Source organism: Kryptolebias marmoratus, linkage group LG8 (assembly GCF_001649575.2).
Source record: "Kryptolebias marmoratus isolate JLee-2015 linkage group LG8, ASM164957v2, whole genome shotgun sequence".
Classification (NCBI taxonomy): Eukaryota; Metazoa; Chordata; class Actinopteri; order Cyprinodontiformes; family Rivulidae; genus Kryptolebias; species Kryptolebias marmoratus.
Window position 1 is genome coordinate 1,117,334 of NC_051437.1, and position 17,834 is coordinate 1,135,167.

At 39.5% G+C, this 17,834-nt stretch overlaps 1 protein-coding gene and 1 long non-coding RNA gene across 3 annotated transcripts; both read right to left on the bottom strand.

Annotated features, from left to right (window-relative positions):
- Positions 1 to 3,677: 3,677 nt before the first annotated feature.
- Positions 3,678 to 12,681, bottom strand: hsd17b10 (hydroxysteroid (17-beta) dehydrogenase 10). 2 transcript variants are annotated; one of them, XM_017406845.3, is made up of 6 exons: positions 12,596 to 12,681; positions 7,817 to 7,981; positions 5,954 to 6,118; positions 5,756 to 5,884; positions 5,560 to 5,668; positions 3,678 to 4,127 (listed from the first exon to the last, which is right to left on the bottom strand). In XM_017406845.3, exons 2-6 carry the CDS (start codon positions 7,976 to 7,978, stop codon positions 3,937 to 3,939), a joined length of 756 nt encoding a protein of 251 aa, XP_017262334.1. In that variant the 5' UTR covers positions 7,979 to 7,981; positions 12,596 to 12,681; the 3' UTR covers positions 3,678 to 3,936. The 2 variants fall into 2 exon arrangements, with proteins under 2 accessions (XP_017262334.1, XP_017262333.1); XM_017406844.3 differs by lacking the exon at positions 12,596 to 12,681 and adding an exon at positions 9,339 to 9,438.
- Positions 12,682 to 13,895: 1,214 nt separating this feature from the next.
- Positions 13,896 to 17,273, bottom strand: LOC112450230. Its single transcript, XR_003038780.2, has 3 exons — positions 16,618 to 17,273; positions 15,354 to 15,423; positions 13,896 to 14,754 (listed from the first exon to the last, which is right to left on the bottom strand). It is a non-coding gene; the product is annotated as an uncharacterized LOC112450230 (long non-coding RNA).
- Positions 17,274 to 17,834: the final 561 nt, after the last annotated feature.

Here is a 17,834-nt window from a genome sequence, read left to right on the forward strand (position 1 = left end):
CTTTTATCCAACCAATTGTTGATTTCAAGACCATCAGAAGTGATAATCAACATTTAAGGAACAAATGGCACATTACTCAATAATATGATTCTGAGGATTTTCTAAAATTAAAAAAGGAAAAAAATGCTTTTATTTTAATCTGTGAAATCAGACTGAATTGAAGTGAACTAAACAGCATTTACAAGAATGGAACTTGAATTACTTTTCATATATTTCTATAATCATAATAAACAAGATAAATATTTATTTATAATTATATTATGAATTAAGTTAGATTTCTACACTTCAGTTCTCTACTTTTTGTGCAAGGACTGAATTTAAGTTTAGATGAAAATATGAATAAAATAAGAAATCGTTGCTTGATTTAAAACAGGGTTTTATTTGAAAAGCTTCATAGCACCATGGTTGAAGGGAACATATACTGAATACTCTAAAATACATTACCATGAAAAGCACTAAGGGAAGTTCTGTTTAAAGATTAACGAACACTAAATTAACGATACATGTCCTAGATATATTTATTGCATTTATTTTTGTAAGGCTTTAGGACTTTCCCTTTCCGATATGATATGCTTAAAAAATACAGATTAAATATGCAGGAGTGAATAAAACTCAGTGTCTATATAAAAAGTTCTAAACAGCCTTTTCTTGCCTAAAGAATTGCATTCAATGACATTGATAGATTTTTTTTTTCTTTAATGTTGTCAAGATTTAAAGAAATCAAATTTAAATAGGTTTATATATGATGCTTAGCAAATAAAGATGAAGCCTTGGAAAGATGCCTTTGACTGGCAAAACTCATATTTATCTAACATTATATAAGTTTTTTTCTGGAGCAGGTGATGAGGTAGAAAACTGTAAATGAAACTGACTTGTCTGGTTTGGTCACACTGACCCAGAAAAAAACTGCCTGGAGCCACTGTTACTATAAAAACATGTTTATGTGTGCAGATAATGTATTTTCGTGAGTGTAATCTTGTGTCCTGCAATTACTTTAGAGAGCCAACCATTTAGTTCCTTTTCCCATTTTTACCTTTCCAGGTTGTGAGGAAGATGGTGCCTATCTCCAGCAGTCATTGTGAGTCAGGGTACACCCTGGACAGGTCACAAGTCCATCGCAGGGACACATAGAGACAAACAACTATTCACACTCACACCTAGGGACAATTTCAGAGTTATCAATTAAGGTTGCTTTAACATCAGATCTGGCACTGCTCAGTCTGTACTTGTAGGTGCATTGTTCTGGAGTAAGTCTGCCAGTGTCAGAAAATTACTTTTTGAGACATTTCTACATGCGATAAGCTGGATCTCCAATCAAGTAACACCACAACCTGAAATTATCACTTTGTTTTGACTAAATAATTCTCCATTGCATAATTCATCCCAGAAATATGACAGACATAATACTATGGCATCATGCACACTGCCAGGATAACCAACACAGACATCCCAACAAAATTCCTTTTCCAGCTACACCCCCCCTGCAGAATATTAGAATGCCACCCTTTCCCCAGGAAAATGGGGCACCTCACTGGAGCCAGGCCTGGTGGGGAAGCTTCCCAGCAAGTGCCTGGTGGGCACCTCCATGTGGGCCCACCACCTTTGAGGTTGGGTACCATGCAAGACCCAGAACTGGAGGGATTAAGTATCCTCTCTGGCCTGGGAACACCTTGGGATTGCCCAGGAGGAGTTGGAGAGTCTGGAATGCCTGGGTTTATCTCCTGTTGCTTCTGCCACCCAACCATGGATAAGCAGTAGAAGATGGATGAATGGATAATAATAATAAATGAGTAAATAGCGCTTTTATCTAGTCCAAGGACCCCAAAGCACTTCACACTACAATCATTCATTCACCCATTCATTCACACACTGATGGCAGTAAGCTACATTGTAGCCACAGCTGCCCTGGGGCAGACTGACAGAAGTGCCATCACACCGGCGCCACCGAGCCCTCTGACCACCACCAGTAGGCAAGGCAGGTGAAATGTATTGCCCAAGGACACAAAGGCTGAGACTGACGGAGGGGGAGCTCCGGTTACAGGATGAACCCTTACCTCCTGAGCCACTGCCGCCCCTGTTGTAAAGGAAACAATAAATTAGTACAAAAAAGTGACACATCAACCATTAAATAGAAAGCAAGAAAATAAAAACAGGTAAATTATAACAGGTTGTATCAAAACAACTTGATCAAATTTAGCCTCATAATACTTCCAAGTCTATTTCTTTTCTTTAAGCCAATTACTTAGACAAACTAGTCTATTTACATTTTCAGAGCTCAATGCCACCCTTTTCTATTGTATTGTTTCCTGCAAGAGAGAAAACCACTTGTGTCCCCTGTGAGACACAAGTGGAAGGGCTTACCAGATACTTTTGGGTGAGGACAGACAGGTCTGTCTCGCTGATGATGGGGTCAGCTCTGTAGGCACTCAGGGCCCCACTTCATCAGAATCAGAATTTGAAAAATAAAAAAGGATTTTGTTCTGTCTCTCTATGGAGAATCTCGGTTATTTGTCCAGAACCTCACAGAGAGGGTGGGAGATGTTTAAGATGCTCTTAAACTTTGACATCCTTTTTTCCACCACTACATTCAGTCGTTATTCTATTGGCACCTGCAACTTTCAGCCCGCTGCCCCAACACACAGCAGTAAGCAACACTGGCCACCACAGACTCGGAGAACATCCTTAGCCTCGTCCTGCAAATGTTGAACAACCTCAGCATTCTCAGAAAATAGTGGCAGCTCTCTCCCTTCTTGTAGACAGCATTGGAGTTCCTAGTCCAGTCCAGTTTATTAGTCATGAACACCCACAGGAGTTTGTACTCAACAATTTCCACAGGAACTCCCTGGATGGAAATGGGGGCCTTAGTACTCCTCATCCACCACCAGCTCCTTCATCTTTGTCACATTGCGATGTAGATGGTTCCGCTCACACCATGTGACAAAGTTCTCCACTGTTGTCCTGTACTCAGTCTCCTCTCCACTGCTGATGCATTAAACTACTGCAGTCATCTGAAACTTTCTGAGGATGGCAGGACTCAGTGCAGTATTTGAAGTCTGTAGTGTACAGAGTGAAGAGAAAGAGACAGGACTGTCCCCTGTGGAGATCCAGTGTTGTAAACCAGTCTGACACACAGATGCAAGATGATCTTTAGCCTAAAACTCTGGCATGAAAGACAGCTGCTAATATACATTACTTCAATGAATGCTTTGACTTTCATTTATTTTGTTATTGCACTTTAAATTTGTAAAGATATTTATCTTAAAACAGCTAGCTACTTTTTCCACTCATTACACAAAAAGGCATCAGGATTTAGATATTGTTTTGAATAACAAAGCAAGAAAATCATCTCATTCTCTCACAAACTGAATGCAAAATGTTTGCTATTATTGGTAGTTGTTCAAGCCTTTCCACTCTACAGACAATAACTTTGATAACTTGATTAGTTAATGTACTTTACACAGTAAATCCATCTATTCTGTCTCTACTTTCACTCAAGATCACAGAGAGCTAGAGCAACCCACACTATTTCTTTATTAAATTAAAAAAAAAATCCATTAATCAGCATTACCAACTTCTAAAGGTTTTTATTAAGTAAAATTTTCTAAAATCTCTTTTTTACTATCAGGCTGGCACATAAATCTCCAAACTTATGAAATATAAAGAAAACACAAAAACAATTTTGAGATATGAAATCAAACCCATTTGATATTTATTACTGAATTGTCTAAATAAAATACATTCTGACGCTCTGAGTCTCACAGAAATGGAATAAAAGATCCATGTGATTCAAGTGATTTATGAATTTATATTCACTTTGTGTAACTTTCTACAAACTAAATACACAAGGCAGCCACACATACACACACACTGGAGGCAGCTGACACTAGTCTTGTCCTAATGTGTTAATACAAACACACATTCACACAGACAGAACGATCAGGGCTGCATGCGGATGGCTCCATCCAGTCTGATGACCTCCCCGTTAATCATAGGATTCTCTACCACCGATGTCACCAAGTGGGCAAACTCAGCGGGGTCTCCCAGGCGTGAAGGAAATGGCACCTGACGGGCAAGAAAGGAACGGACCTTCTCTGGCAGACTGGCCAGGAGAGGAGTGGAGAAGAGCCCTGGAGGAAAAATTACAACATTTCACTTCAACATGTGCTCACAAGCTGCAATACAGCAGTTCACAAAATAAATAAAATACTATTTTAAGTTTACAGCACAGACTGTGACCTTTCAGTTAAAGCCACAACAAACACAAATCTGTGTGGAATTAAAAATAAACACATTCAAATACAGATGAGGGCAAATTTGTTGGTTAATTTCTCTTAAGAAGTGACTTATGTAAAAGCAATTGTCTAAAGAGACTAACAATCTTTGCATTACATATCATATTTCAAACAAAGTATTTGACCTTAATTAGTATCACAGGAGCCCTCAACCTTTTTATCAGCCTATTTAAAGGGAACAGCCACTGTGTAGTTTGTATGGTTGTGTGCACCACATTGAACGTGAAGCAGAGAAAGCAAAGGGGAGAGCTGTCTGAGCTCAGAGAGACGATTATAAATACCCATGTTCAAGGTGAAGGCTACAAGACAATCTCCAAACAGATTTATGTTCCTCTGACCCCAAGAAATGGACACCAGAGAAAATGCAACCCCATGTTAAACAGATATTTAGTGTGGATAGTAGAAAAAGAGCTAAAGAAACTATCCAAAACCATTCAAGTTGAACTCCAAGGCCAAAGTAGATCGTTTTCTGATCAAACCATCTGTTGTATTTTGAATCATAATGGGCTCCAAAGAAGAAGACCCAGGAGGGCTCCACTACTGACAGAAAAACACAAAAAGGTCAGACAACTAAAAACATCAAGAATGAGTGAGAATAAACATTAAACTATTCTTAAATGGCCCTCCATGAGCTCAAATCTCAATGCTGTTGAACATCTATGAAAAGATGTGAAAACTGAAGCATGGAGAAGAGACATCATCCTTCAAACCTGAGACAGCTGGAGCAGTTTGCTCAAGAAAAGTGGACTAAACTACATGTTGGCCAACTCAGACTTCTTATTGTGAAGTACAGAAATCGCTTGCTAGCAGTGATTACTGCAACCAAATATTAAATTAATTAGTAACTCTTTAGTTTATGCCATTTTTATTTGATTAAATCTAAAAAATTAAAATGACTCAATAATCAAAAGCAAAGCCTGATTTGTGTTAAATATAGAATAAACAACAGAGGAAGCCATTAAACTGTTTTAGTTTAAAATTATTTCAGAGATAGTTGTGTTTTTGGATTATTGTGTTATGGTACAAACAAAGTTTTCTGCACCTGTCTATAAATATGTAATACTTCCGTAAGGCAATAAAAATATTCTTTAACTGTTTTCTTTCAGTTTGATTCATAATCAACTGATCAATATCAAGGAAAAAGATATGTTTAAGTAGTAATCCAGTAATTTAAAGGAGTATTTTCTCTGTTATGTGCATCAGTACAGGAAATATGAATCTACAGGTTTGCTTCCTGTGGAAAGAGTGTTCACACACTGACACTAACCAGGAGCTATTGTGACAACTCTGATGCCCATTGGTGCCAGATCTCGTGCAATGGGGAGAGTCATTCCAACGATACCACCTTTTGAAGCAGAATATGCTGCTTGTCCAGTCTGAAAAAAAAAAAACATAAAATAAACCTGATAAACTGATTACCTGCCTGTATCTTCTCTATTTATCTTTGTGTTTTTAAAGATTACCTGTCCATCAAAGGCTGCCACACTGGCAGTGTTAATAATGCAACCTCTGTGTCCATCTGCATCCGGATCATTCTTCTTCATCTCACCCACAGCAAGGCGAATCACGTTAAAGGTTCCTGCAATGTTCACCTGCATGACAGGATACATGAGTCATTTTCTGACAGGGCTGTTTCACTTTCCTCTTCTTCTTCTTCTTACATTAATAACACGCTGGAAGTCCTCCAGACTGTGAGGGGTGTCCTTCTTAAAGTTATATGTTTTGACAGCCACAGCAATGCCGGCACAGTTGACTGCAAGGTCCAGTTTCCCAAACTTCTCTCTGACCAGAGACACAGCTGACTGCACATCTGCCTCTGATGTCACCTGGAAACAACACAAGTCTTTAAACAGCAATATTGTGTTATTTCTTTAAAAGCTTTTTATAATAAACTAGGAAAAAGGTTTGGCATATAGGATGCAACCTGTAAATTCATTTATGCCGGTGCTGGTAGATAAGATGGAAAGTAGTGCCATTTACTGGCTTGAAATGATATTGCACCTTTCATTAGAGGAGGGGTCTGCAACTTTTTCGGTTTGAATTTGAGCTATTTTTTTTTACCATTTCCTACTAATTATCACCTGTTACCAAAGCCAAAGGTGGATCCTAATGTTTGTGTGTTCATGTGCCTGTCTATTAACAAAATATCTCCTGAACACTTGACAATTTTCAATGAAACTTTCAGAAAGTAATCACTGGATGTACATCTACAACTGATTAAGTTTTGAAGACAGTTCGATTCAAGATGACTGCCACAGCTAACTAACCTTAGTAAACAGGAAAATGGCTATAACTAGTATACAGTGTCTATGAAGCGTAATTCATCCCCTTGAATGTTTTTTGGTTTGATGGCTAGGAAGCAGTGCATTTAAAATTATTAAAATGTCTGCTAATCTTTGTTTAAAAAAATGCTCACAGAGGCAGCCCAACCTATTTGTATTATTTGGTGTCAATCTGCCACAGAAGTTCTATACACGTACTGCAAAAAAAAAAATCGGACAAGAAAAATACCAAAAGTACCTATTGTCAATTCAAAAATAAACATTACTCAGGTTAATCTGATTTTTGGTCTAAGTTACAAGGAGGAACTTCAGAGATGCTCCAGAGCCACAGGTTAAAGACCTCTGCATTAGAGACTGACCAGCTGTATTTGTTCCATTTAATATTATTACTGTATCTGAGGGGTGTGGAGGGCACATATACTGGGTTAAATGCAAAATACCATGCAGTATTTTAGCTGAACTAGCTCAAGGTGAGGTTTATTACTCCCGCTGCAGCGGAACTCAAACAACTTGTTTCAATCCCTTCACTGTCTCAAACATATAAACTGCAAACGTCTCTTAAACATCTGAGGCTTATCTTACATTACTGTTCTGCAGCCTAAACCAGTAGGGATTTTGAGACTATTTTGAAGCCAACACTCAGTGTTTGTGTTTGAGACTCTTATTGTGAAGGATTATAAATAGCTTGGAGTTCTGCTGCAGTGGGAGTAACAAACAGCAGCTCAGACTAGTTCACCTAAAATATTCATGCTATTTTGTAGTTAACCAAGTAAAAGTGCAGCTGTAAATCTCACATACAATATTAACAAATCCAGTCAGGTTCAGGAACACAACATGGTTCATTTCCTCTGAATTAAGTCTTGAAATCTTGAAAGATTTAGCTTTTTTTTCTCAACACTGCAATGTTTTTGTGTCAATAATAGTTCCACTTTAATCTTGACATTTTCATTTTATTCTCAAGAGAAAAAAAAAGACCCTCCTCACTTTTTTCTTATTAGTGGCCCTCTCTGTCATATTAGAGAGATTTTTTACTTCACTCTTTACTTTTAAAACAGTCCAGTGTCAATACTGACATAAAACTTGTCTTAGGACTAGTTTGATAACAACAGGATATTAGAATCAGTAGTCTTTCATAACCACATTACTGAAATGTATCCAGTTTCTTGTTAAAAATCTGTCCACAGTAAGAGCTGGATGTGTTTGTGTGTGTGTTTGTGCATGCGCGCTGAATGTTGGACTAACGTCTGCAGGAGCAAAGACGCACTGTTTCCCCAGACTGGCAGCCAGAGCCTGTCCATCAGAGGACTGCAGGTCCACAATGACAGCAGACGCTCCACTCTGCACCAGGCGCTCCACGGTGGCCCGACCCAAACCAGACGCTCCACCCGTCACCAGGCCAACCATGCCCTACCCAACACACACACAAACACAATGGGCAAAGAGTTACACAAACAGAGAACAATAACACAACTCACTGAGAATCACATGGGAGAGATCAAACCTGCTCCAATAATCTTCAGCTTCCCTCCCTTCTTCATTCATGGGAACCCAAAACAACAAGTGCGGATGTTTGTGATTTGTAAACGTCTCTGCTGAGGATGTTTTACACAGACTGATTTTCAGATACAGAAAAATTACCTGGTCCCCTTACAGCCTATTGAAACAGAACTTTACTTTTCTTGAAAAGTGATTCAGTTAAAAGCAATTTTTCTAATGCTTATCTGAATACATTTTAGTATGTGATTAAGTAAACAAAAAAATGTAGAAAATAAATTATTTGTGCTTATTTTAAAGAGGTATGCTAAAATAGTTCAAACAGATAAGGTGGTATCCTTGAAGAGACCATTATTCTTTGCATTATAGTCATGTTTCAAACTAAGTGTTCATTAGTATTAGAGGTGCCTTCAAGCTTTTTAATCACACATTTAACCTATTTAAAGGGAACAAACATGCCTCTGGGTAGATTGGTGTTGAGTCAACTGCTTGTTAGCAAAATATCTCACGAACCACTGCACAGTTTTAAATAAAGTTTCAGAAAGTAATCAGCCAATGCACATCTACAGTTCATTAACCTTTGGAGTCAATCCATTTCTGGATGGCCACCACAGCTAATGTGCTTTAGCCAAAATAAAAATGACTATAATTCAAATGCGGTAGTAGCTGGGAGTCATCCTCAACATAAAGGCTGAGAAACAGTAATGCTGTCTGAGAATGAAATCTCGTGATATCCCGTGAAATCACGGATAATGTTAAGTTCAAGGTTTACTCTGTCATTTCTCAACATGAGATTATCTTTTTCTAAAAGCGATATGCATTCCTTGGGGAATGCTAAGACTTAAATTAGGACATGTTATTAAACATACTGAATGTGCAATATTGTGAGTAGTGCCTAGTTAACCTATTAGCAAAATACACAACTCAAAATACAAAACTATTAAACTTTTAAAAGTGTATCGTCAAACAGCGCATGAATAGCAGCTTTCTTACACTGGTTCCTCAACATAACTTTTAATACTGGTTTATAATTTGGACAGGTCAGGTGAGTATTTTTTTCCTCTGCAGTAAACCCAAATGTTTCCGGAACACACACACGCCATCATGTCAGCTTTACTATTAAACTTAAACTACAAGGAAAACAAAATGATAAGATCAAAAGTTGTACATTTTTAAAGTAAGCTCTTAAAGCGTCGCGTTCACTCGGGGTGCATGTGTGTGTAACTGGCGAAGCGTAGCGCAGACACAGCTCCAGTTCTTCTGTCCTTACCTTCACACACCGAATATTCGCCATGTTTGCTCGAGACGAACCACCACGTCACACCAAAGATCGTGTTTGTAGACGATGACTCACTGCGCGCAGGGGGGGAAATTAAAATCACCCAGGAGCTCAGCTAACAATGTTCTACTTTGAACTGATTCGATTAAATGTGCAATGCGTAATGCAGTTGTATAATTTAAAACCTAGCATTCCTTGAAGGGATGCATATCGCCCGCCACGTTTCATATTAAGGAACAGAGTTCTGGTTCGACTTTGTCATGACTTTGCGCAAGATCTTGAGTAATCTGTTAAGAATGGCTGTCAGTAACTACCACACCAATATATGTCATATTGAGTTCGAGCCATTTTTGTGTTTACTAATTTAAATTAGCTGTGGCGGTCATCTTGAATTAGGTTGACTCTAAAAGTAAACAAGTTAATTGTAGAAGCACATTCTGTAATTACTTAACATTAAAATCTGTGTAGTGATTTGTGAAAGATTAATATTTTGCTTATAGACAGACAGGATAAACACCAGTAGTTGATGCCAAGGTTTTAAGCAAAAATACTGTGCAATGTGTAGAGCTTGAAGTGTGGGGAGATGCTCAGGTACTAACACACTTACCTTTTTTCTGTTGTCTTGTGAAAAGATCTGACTTTTTTGAGTAACAAATACCTTGTGATCTAAAAACACTGTGAATATCAGTAGATTTTGTTAGTAATGAGACTAATTCAAATGTGGCTCTTGTAATAAATGCACATTAGTCTGAAATTGGGGGTTTAATCCACGACAATAATAACGCCTCTACATTCCTTTAAAGGTGTGGAAGCTCTCACAAATAACTCATCTTTGGTCCCCTAAGATAGTCTTTTTTTTATTATGAACTGACCAATCAGTGAAAGCTTCTGACAATGCCTCCACAAACACAGGATACACACCTGTCGCAGACGAAGCGGCACGTGCTGTAGGCCGAGCTTGCACTCTATTTCCCGCAGTAGGACAGTCCCACTTCAACCATGTGACTGTAATAATAAATGACTTACATACTAGTAGTATGTATGTAGTATGATACTACTAGTATACACTATAATACTAGTACACCACTAGTAGTAGTAGTGCTAGTATATAAGTCATTGGTTATAACCATGTGTCGATGTTCAAATGTAATTAATATAGTCAGTTAATCTGCTGAACAACATGCTCTGTGTGAAACTTTTTTTTTTTTACCTTTATTCACATATATGTTATCAGCTGTTAATGACATAATAAACTTAATTCCCTCGGACATGTCATCCCTGATTGAGGTAATCGCTTTTCCTGCTGGCAAACACTTTCTCCTCCATTTGGAGGGAAGCTCCTACCTTGCTGCTTCGTCATTTCTCGCAGGGTCATGTCCCTTCGGGGGCTCCGTACTTTAAGACTGCAAGTACACCTGGCTAAGCAGTAAGACTGTGGGAAAGAGCCCACAAAAAATGTCACCCACACCACTGAAAAAAAGAAACACTGCACTGGTCAGCCACAGCACAGACTGCTGACGAGACGAGAATCTGTGCTGCCATCTATGCTAAGTGCTACATGGACGTCCTTAGTTACTGTCAAAATGGCAGCAAACAATATCAGAAAAGGAACTAGGACAAGGAGCTCAATGTTTTGCCATCAATTGTTATGATTATAGGAACATGCACTTGGAAGAAAGTGGCCTTTCATTTTATTTTATTGGCGAGTATTTTCCCATATTGGTTTATAAATATTTGTAAATGTAACCATTTCAGTTTTTGTCTTGTCGAGACAAGCAACAATCACTGATGTAAAATTATTGTTTATTATGATGACATAGATACAATAGAAAATGACACCATTAAGAGTCTTATATACTTAAATTTCACTGCTTCTAAATCACGTTATCAGTTTGAAAGTAAAAATCACACAAATATGAATGTCTGTCACAATTCCACAAGTTTCAAGCTTTGTAAAGAAGGATATTTCTGATAGGACTTCTTCACATTTTTAATAGGTTATCCATCTTTTTAGATCCTCACTGAGGAGATAAACATCAAAATATAAATGTATTAGATTTACAAAAACTTATCAGAAAGCTGAAGATTCTAATCATTTGATTTTAAACAATAGTTCAAGATATTTTATGGATTAAACATCTCTGATTAATGTTTTTCCCACTTAATATGAAATGCACATCTTTTGGTCCTATCCTCACTCTCTGAGAGCGAACATATCTCACAATATTCCAACGGATCACACAGAACATCATTTACAATGGTTGATCAGAATGGCTAAAGCTCAGTCCCTTTACAGAAGATGGTCTTCATCTAAAACTCTGGCATGAAAGGCAGCAGGCAATTTGTTTTTCTTCAAGAATGCTAGACCTTTAATTGCTGAGATGTATTTGTGTTTCCCAGTGGAATAATCTAGAGGTTTCCTGCAACAGATTCTCCCTTCATGGCATTAACAGGTACAAAAATGACAGAAAAACTACTCTAAGTGTGGAAAATGAAGTGAAATAGACAAATCACCAGTAATCACTGAGGGCTTTGGGCAGCTGTGTACTGTTGGTGGTAGTTTGGTTGCCTTGAGAAAGACAGTAGGCTGTATAGTTATCTCCCAGATCTGGTGTGATCCTAAAACTATACAAACTACTACCTCATCCCAAAGCTCCCACTCTCTCCTCTGGAGTTCAATTCCTCATATAAACTACAGTAAATGAAATGCTGAGTCTGGTTGCACACATCTGAAAGGGGCAGGCAGAAGGTAACCAGTGTCTGACAATTATAATGTAGACTGCTTTTTTAGGGAGCTTGAAGGGGAATTTCCGGGGCCAAACCTGTGGAAAGAAAAGCACAAACGAAGACAAGCGGCACAGCAGTCTGATTTTAGTAACAATGTAATAAAATGACTATAATACGGAGACCTCGCTAACAATTACTCAAGCTAACCTGCTAACCTGGACACTATCTCAGCTTGTGGACTTGCATAATAATGCCCTAAGGCTGAAGTCGTCGGCATTAATCTGTAAATGAGACTGGGAGGTAGCTGCTGTGGTCAGGACGGTTCCCACCGACACTTCCCTCGCAGCAGCAGCGTTAGCGGCTCCCTCAACCTCTTCGCTCCGGCCACCGCGGCCAGATCCTTCGTCCTAAATACACTGGGGCTTTAGACAGCGATCCTACGTGGGCGTTACGTGTCTCTCCCAATAAACCCTCGTCTATTCGGTTGTGAGGGGGTAAATACAAAAACCGCAGCTATGTACCTGAAGCCTCAATGTAGTCCAGGTGGTTTCCGTTTCATCATCGCCATCTTTCCGAGAGGAGCGGGTCGCTGTCGCTCGCTGCCTGATTGTCGATGACTTGCCAAAATATCGCGAGACCAGGGCCCACTTTTTCCCCCTTTCCTTCACTATAAACACGAGAAAGGCTCGACTACATATCACTAATATTTTAGGAAAAAATATGCGTTAAGTAAAAGTAAATAGATATAACCAGGGACATTTTAGAAAACATTCATATAAAATCACACTCAGCCCGCACTATTTTTCCACATGGATGGCTCCACTTCACTCCTTCAGTGGTTTCTTCTATAAAGACAGTCTCAAAATGATTTGTGTACATACAATAAGATCCACAAGCATACAAGATTTGTAAGTGCACAACATAATTCCCAAATGTGTATGACAATACTTGACTGCATTATGGGGTTCCATTAGTGCCAAAAATATGTTTATGTAAAAGGTGTGTATGTAGCATGCTATGTATATGTTAAGTGATATGTAAGGTGATATGTTAAGTGTGTATGTATTGTAACATGCCTATGTACTGCGTTGTGTCTATAGCCACTTTTACACGGGCCCTAATTCAGCAGTCCGGCTCTACTCCACTCGGCTCGATAAAGAATGCATTGTGTTACACCGGCCAGTTTGGTTGGTAGCAGAGGAACGCCTCCTCATGTTGCAGGGGGGGGGCTACCGAAACTTTGCGCAAGTTGTGTAAACAACGAAAGCGCTATGGACAACGTTGGCCCTGTGTTGTTGCTGTTTTTTTAAACTTATGGGGATTTTCCTGAGACGTCAGGAAGAAATGCTCTGGATGCCGTGATTGTTGCGCGGAGTAGGACAGCTGTCATCCGCCGGAGATTTCAGGCTTTACAGCGCCTTCAGCTGGGGGACAGACGGCATAAACGTTGCAGGGTAAGCTAATGCTGTTGTTTATATTCTTACCGTTCGCTCTTTATGCTCGCATCTGATCACGCCCACGACCAATGAGTGAACAGGAGCTAAGCTTGCACCACCCACAAAGCAGGGCCAACCTAAAAAAAAAAAATGCAGATGTAAACGCGCGCAAAGCAAGCTGAGTAGAGTAGAGCCAGGACCTTTAAAGCCCGTGTAAAAGGGGCATATGTGCCGCACCTAATGTGGTATGCTAACCAACAGCAATTCTAAATGAAGACTCATGCTTTAAACCTTTTCTATGTCAAGGCCTGAGGTGAAGTTAAAATGTATGTATAACTTGAAAAATGTTAATTTCTTTTTGTTGAAAAACAAGTGTGTTCAGCTCAAAGTGCGCAACATAGTATATTAAGAAGAGTTCAAGGTAATACACAGTTAACACTGGGATTAAATAAAAACAGATTAGTAACTTTATTTCATGAAATGTGTCATATAAACAAACAAAACTTAATGTTTGGGTGTTGGGGAAAGCCAAGTGGGGGGATTGAGTTAAGCTCTGAAACAAACTAAAATTTGTTCCTATGTCATTGGTGACACAGGAACAATAATAGTGAAAACCTTACTGTTAAAATTCAATTTTGTTAAGATTTATTATACCTTGACACCACAGCATTGTGAAAATGTATCCACAAACATCAGACAGACACTGAAAAGGGCTGGTAAACACAGCAAGGTTAAGGTTTATTGTAAAGCACTGCTCTTTTAACCAACTCTGTCAAGAAATGCCTCCTCAGCAATTCAGTGCCTGTATGTTGCCCAAACAGTAAAACATTTTTTGTGGAATTTAATGTTGCCTACAAGAATTAATCCACTTTGCTATGTAAAAAGGTTTGAGATTAAAGAGTTTCTAATTTTAGCATGCTTCTCTAAAGGATGGGCCTGAAGATGTTGTTAATGTGTATGTTAGTGTGAAATTTAACTGAATTCATTATAGAACAGACTGAAGACCAGTGATGAATGCATTTTTTGTGAAGCCATACCATCCACTTCAATCAACCAGTCGTTCCAAAACATGGTTTGGTTCTCTGCTCTGCTGCTTCCAGATTCTGCATGGTGAACAATGAAGAGATCCAGCAGATCCTGCAGCTGAAGAACTGTGTGTCCACCCACAAATAATTGTTTAAGCTCTTCTGGGTGGCTTCTTATTTTTTCCAGCAAGCCCCATGGCATTCATTCCAGGCACAAATCTAACCAAACAGAAAAAGAAATCAATGCAGTTCATATTTGTTTTTAATCAGTGACCCAGCAAGCACTTAAAAAACCCTCTTCATTTCTTGTTGTAACTTTGAGAAAAGTATTTTAAAGTTAATACAAGGTGTTATACACTAGGAAACTCATACGAAACATTTATTCATACTCCAAGCAGGACAAGAGATCCCAAGCAATATAGCATAAGTTGAAATCTGCCTTTTAACTTGCTAAAAGACATTTCACTTTGGAACCTCTTACTAAACAGTGTATTGCTTCATTTAAAGACATCACAATCACCCATTTTTGCAATAGAGGCAATAAAACCAAATATTCGTTTACTGCTCCAAAGCTTTATGCATCCTTCCTTTGACATATGCCATCAGAGATTGTTGCGTAAACAAATCCTTTTCAGCCACACGTTGGAGACTAGCAGAACAGCCCAGAAGAGCCAAAGAACCTGAAACCTCCATTGTCCAAATATGTTACTGTGAACAATTTTAGTTCCAAGCTGTGACGACTTTACAACTTATGACCTTTATTCAGTCTTCTGTTGAATTGACACTCAATTATCCCTGAAATAAGATTTGTTAATTACCTTTTGCAGTTGCTCCCACAGTTCCAAGTCATCCACCTCTTCGACAGTTGGCTATGCTGTAGTACAAACGCTAGGGGGAAAAAAAAAAAAAAAAAAAAATACAGGCTTTATTCCCCCATGGACAAGGGTCACAGCTATCATCTGTCCAAGTTTCTGTGATCACCTTTATCCACACCTACAACATTAAAGTAAAAACACCAGACACAAAAAATGTTTGTCATAATTGACATTACCGTGCAAAAATGTTAAAACAGGGCAGTGAGTTCAATTTGTATGACAGTGTGGCATACTCTGTGACACCAAAGACAGGTTCTTGTACTCAGGGCCATTGAAGAAAGAGCCGTCTTTCATTTCTGCGATGAAGAGGTGAAGGAACTCCCTGGTGCCCCCCCCCCCATCATCCACAGCTCTTTCTTTCACCCCGGCGGTGTTGACAAAGGTGACATTGAGCCGATGCCAAGGAGAGAATCTTTGCCGTTTAAATGTTCTGAAAGCACTTTCAAAAACAGAATCCCTCATCACATTGACATAGTTTGACCGTGGAGGTGTCCCTTCGTCCATCAGCCTGGTAAGACTCTGCAGTATTGCCACAGCATCCAGCCAGCACCATTAGAATTGTATGCCACATTTATCACAACTGGACTGGTGACCTGTGCAGGGGTAACAGCTTGGATATACTCCAACCCCCCCGGGATCCTACGGAGGAATGACTTTAAGATCAAAGAGCAAAATTGAAAGATTGTTGATTATCAAAACTGGTGGGTGACAGGGTAGATAACAAACTGCCATAGACATGATTTTAAAATCATCATTTTTTAACTTTGGGAGCCAGTTTGCACCCAGACAGCTTCCTATATTTAAATTAAGGATTATGCATAGCTGACATGGACAGAGTGAGTGCAATCAACAAGACTAACTTGTTTTCAACTGCTGCAGTGCCATGTGCCTCGTTGCTGCTGCTATTGGCTAGCACCATTAAGGGTCTGCAAAAGACACATTAAAACAACAACAACACACATATTATAACAGTATGTTCTCAGATGGAAGTGGCCACTGAGCTTAGAGCATCACGCAGTGTAATTAGCAGGTTGCAACAGGGATACAAAGACGACCTAAAATTTCAGCCAGCATACAAATGGAAGTAGAAAAAAGGTTTATTGAGAATGGGGGTGTGGGGTGACCAGCAACTGGACCAGGAACTACTGAGAATGGAGAAACAGGTTAGCAGCTTGGTGTCAAATGTTCAAACAAGACAGACACCAACCTTCTCAGGAAGTTTGAAGGAAGCTGAGGTAGGTCCTTGGTTCCTCAGGGAAGCGGTGACGACAAGTCAACTCCAGGGCTATTGCTTGCAGGGGGGGGAAAACTCAGGAGGCAACTGAACTCTGATGTAGACAGGCTAAGGCAAGGTCAGAACCAGAGAGGCAGACAGACTTATCTGGGGGTAGGCTGGAATCCAAGGTCCGGGCACGTGAAGGCAATCGCAGCAGACAAAGGCAAGGGCGTGGCAGAAGGCGAGGTCAAGAGGCTGAAACCGGGTCGTTTCCAGGAGACAGAAACCAGCAGAGTGTCCGACGAGGGTTAGGCAAGGCAGGGAGATCCAAAAGGCAAGACGTGGTCAAAATCAAGGTCAGGCAAAAGGAGATAATGCTGGATATCTACACACCAAAGGGATTTCAAAAGTCTGGCACTGTCTGCCTGTCTGAGGCTGAATATAACTGTTGGTGAGCAGGTGGATGGGATGAACCTGATTGCACTGCCGAGCAGTAGTGTGCAGGTGGCCCAGATGAGCTTGATTGCTGCAGTGAGGGCTGAGGAGGGAGACAGAGCGGGCAGACAGGCCAGCACCATAACAAGAAAAGTCACACAAAGGCGTAGAAGTGGGAGAGACTTGTACAGACAGTTTGGTGAAGCATAGCAGCGGAGGGGGAAGGCAGTTAGCTGAATCCAAAGGTGGTTTTTGGCATAATCCGGGTTGTGAGTGGGTCAAGATGGCAAGTAGTAGTGGGGGGCTTTTGGAGGATGAGAATATGGATTCAGTATGGTCTATGGTAGAAAGTAGAAGAGGGGGAGGGGGGAGAGATAAGGTTAAAAAGGGAATAAATACTGGGAAAAGATCTCTTGAGGATGAAGAAGAAAGAATTGAAACAAGGAAGAAAGTAATGATGGAAGATTTTAAGGTTATATTAAAGTTTAAGACTGGACAGGATATGTTTGGAGTGAGCCCTATTAGTTTGTCAAGTGGATTGAAGAGAATTATTGGAGATGTTGAACCAGCTAAAGTTTTAAGAGATGGAAGTTTGCTTATCATTTGTAAAAATGCTGAACAAAAGAATAAAGCTCTAAAATTACAAATGGTGTGTAAAAGGAAGGGCTGGAAAGAAAGATTGTTGGGGAAGGAAAAGGAGTTAAAGGAGTAATATCAGGAATTCCCGTAGAAGAAAATTTGGAGGAGTTAAAGAAAATAATCAAAGGAGGAGA

Coding starts and splice junctions, on each gene's coding strand:
- hsd17b10 (XM_017406844.3), bottom strand. CDS start 9,362: ATGGCGAATATTCGGTGTGTGAAG. Junction 5,885..5,953: donor ACTTCCAGCGTGTTATTAAT/GTAAGAAGAAGA, acceptor CCTGTCATGCAG/GTGAACATTGCAGGAACCTT. Junction 4,128..5,559: donor AGTTGTCACAATAGCTCCTG/GTTAGTGTCAGT, acceptor TTTTTCCTCCAG/GGCTCTTCTCCACTCCTCTC.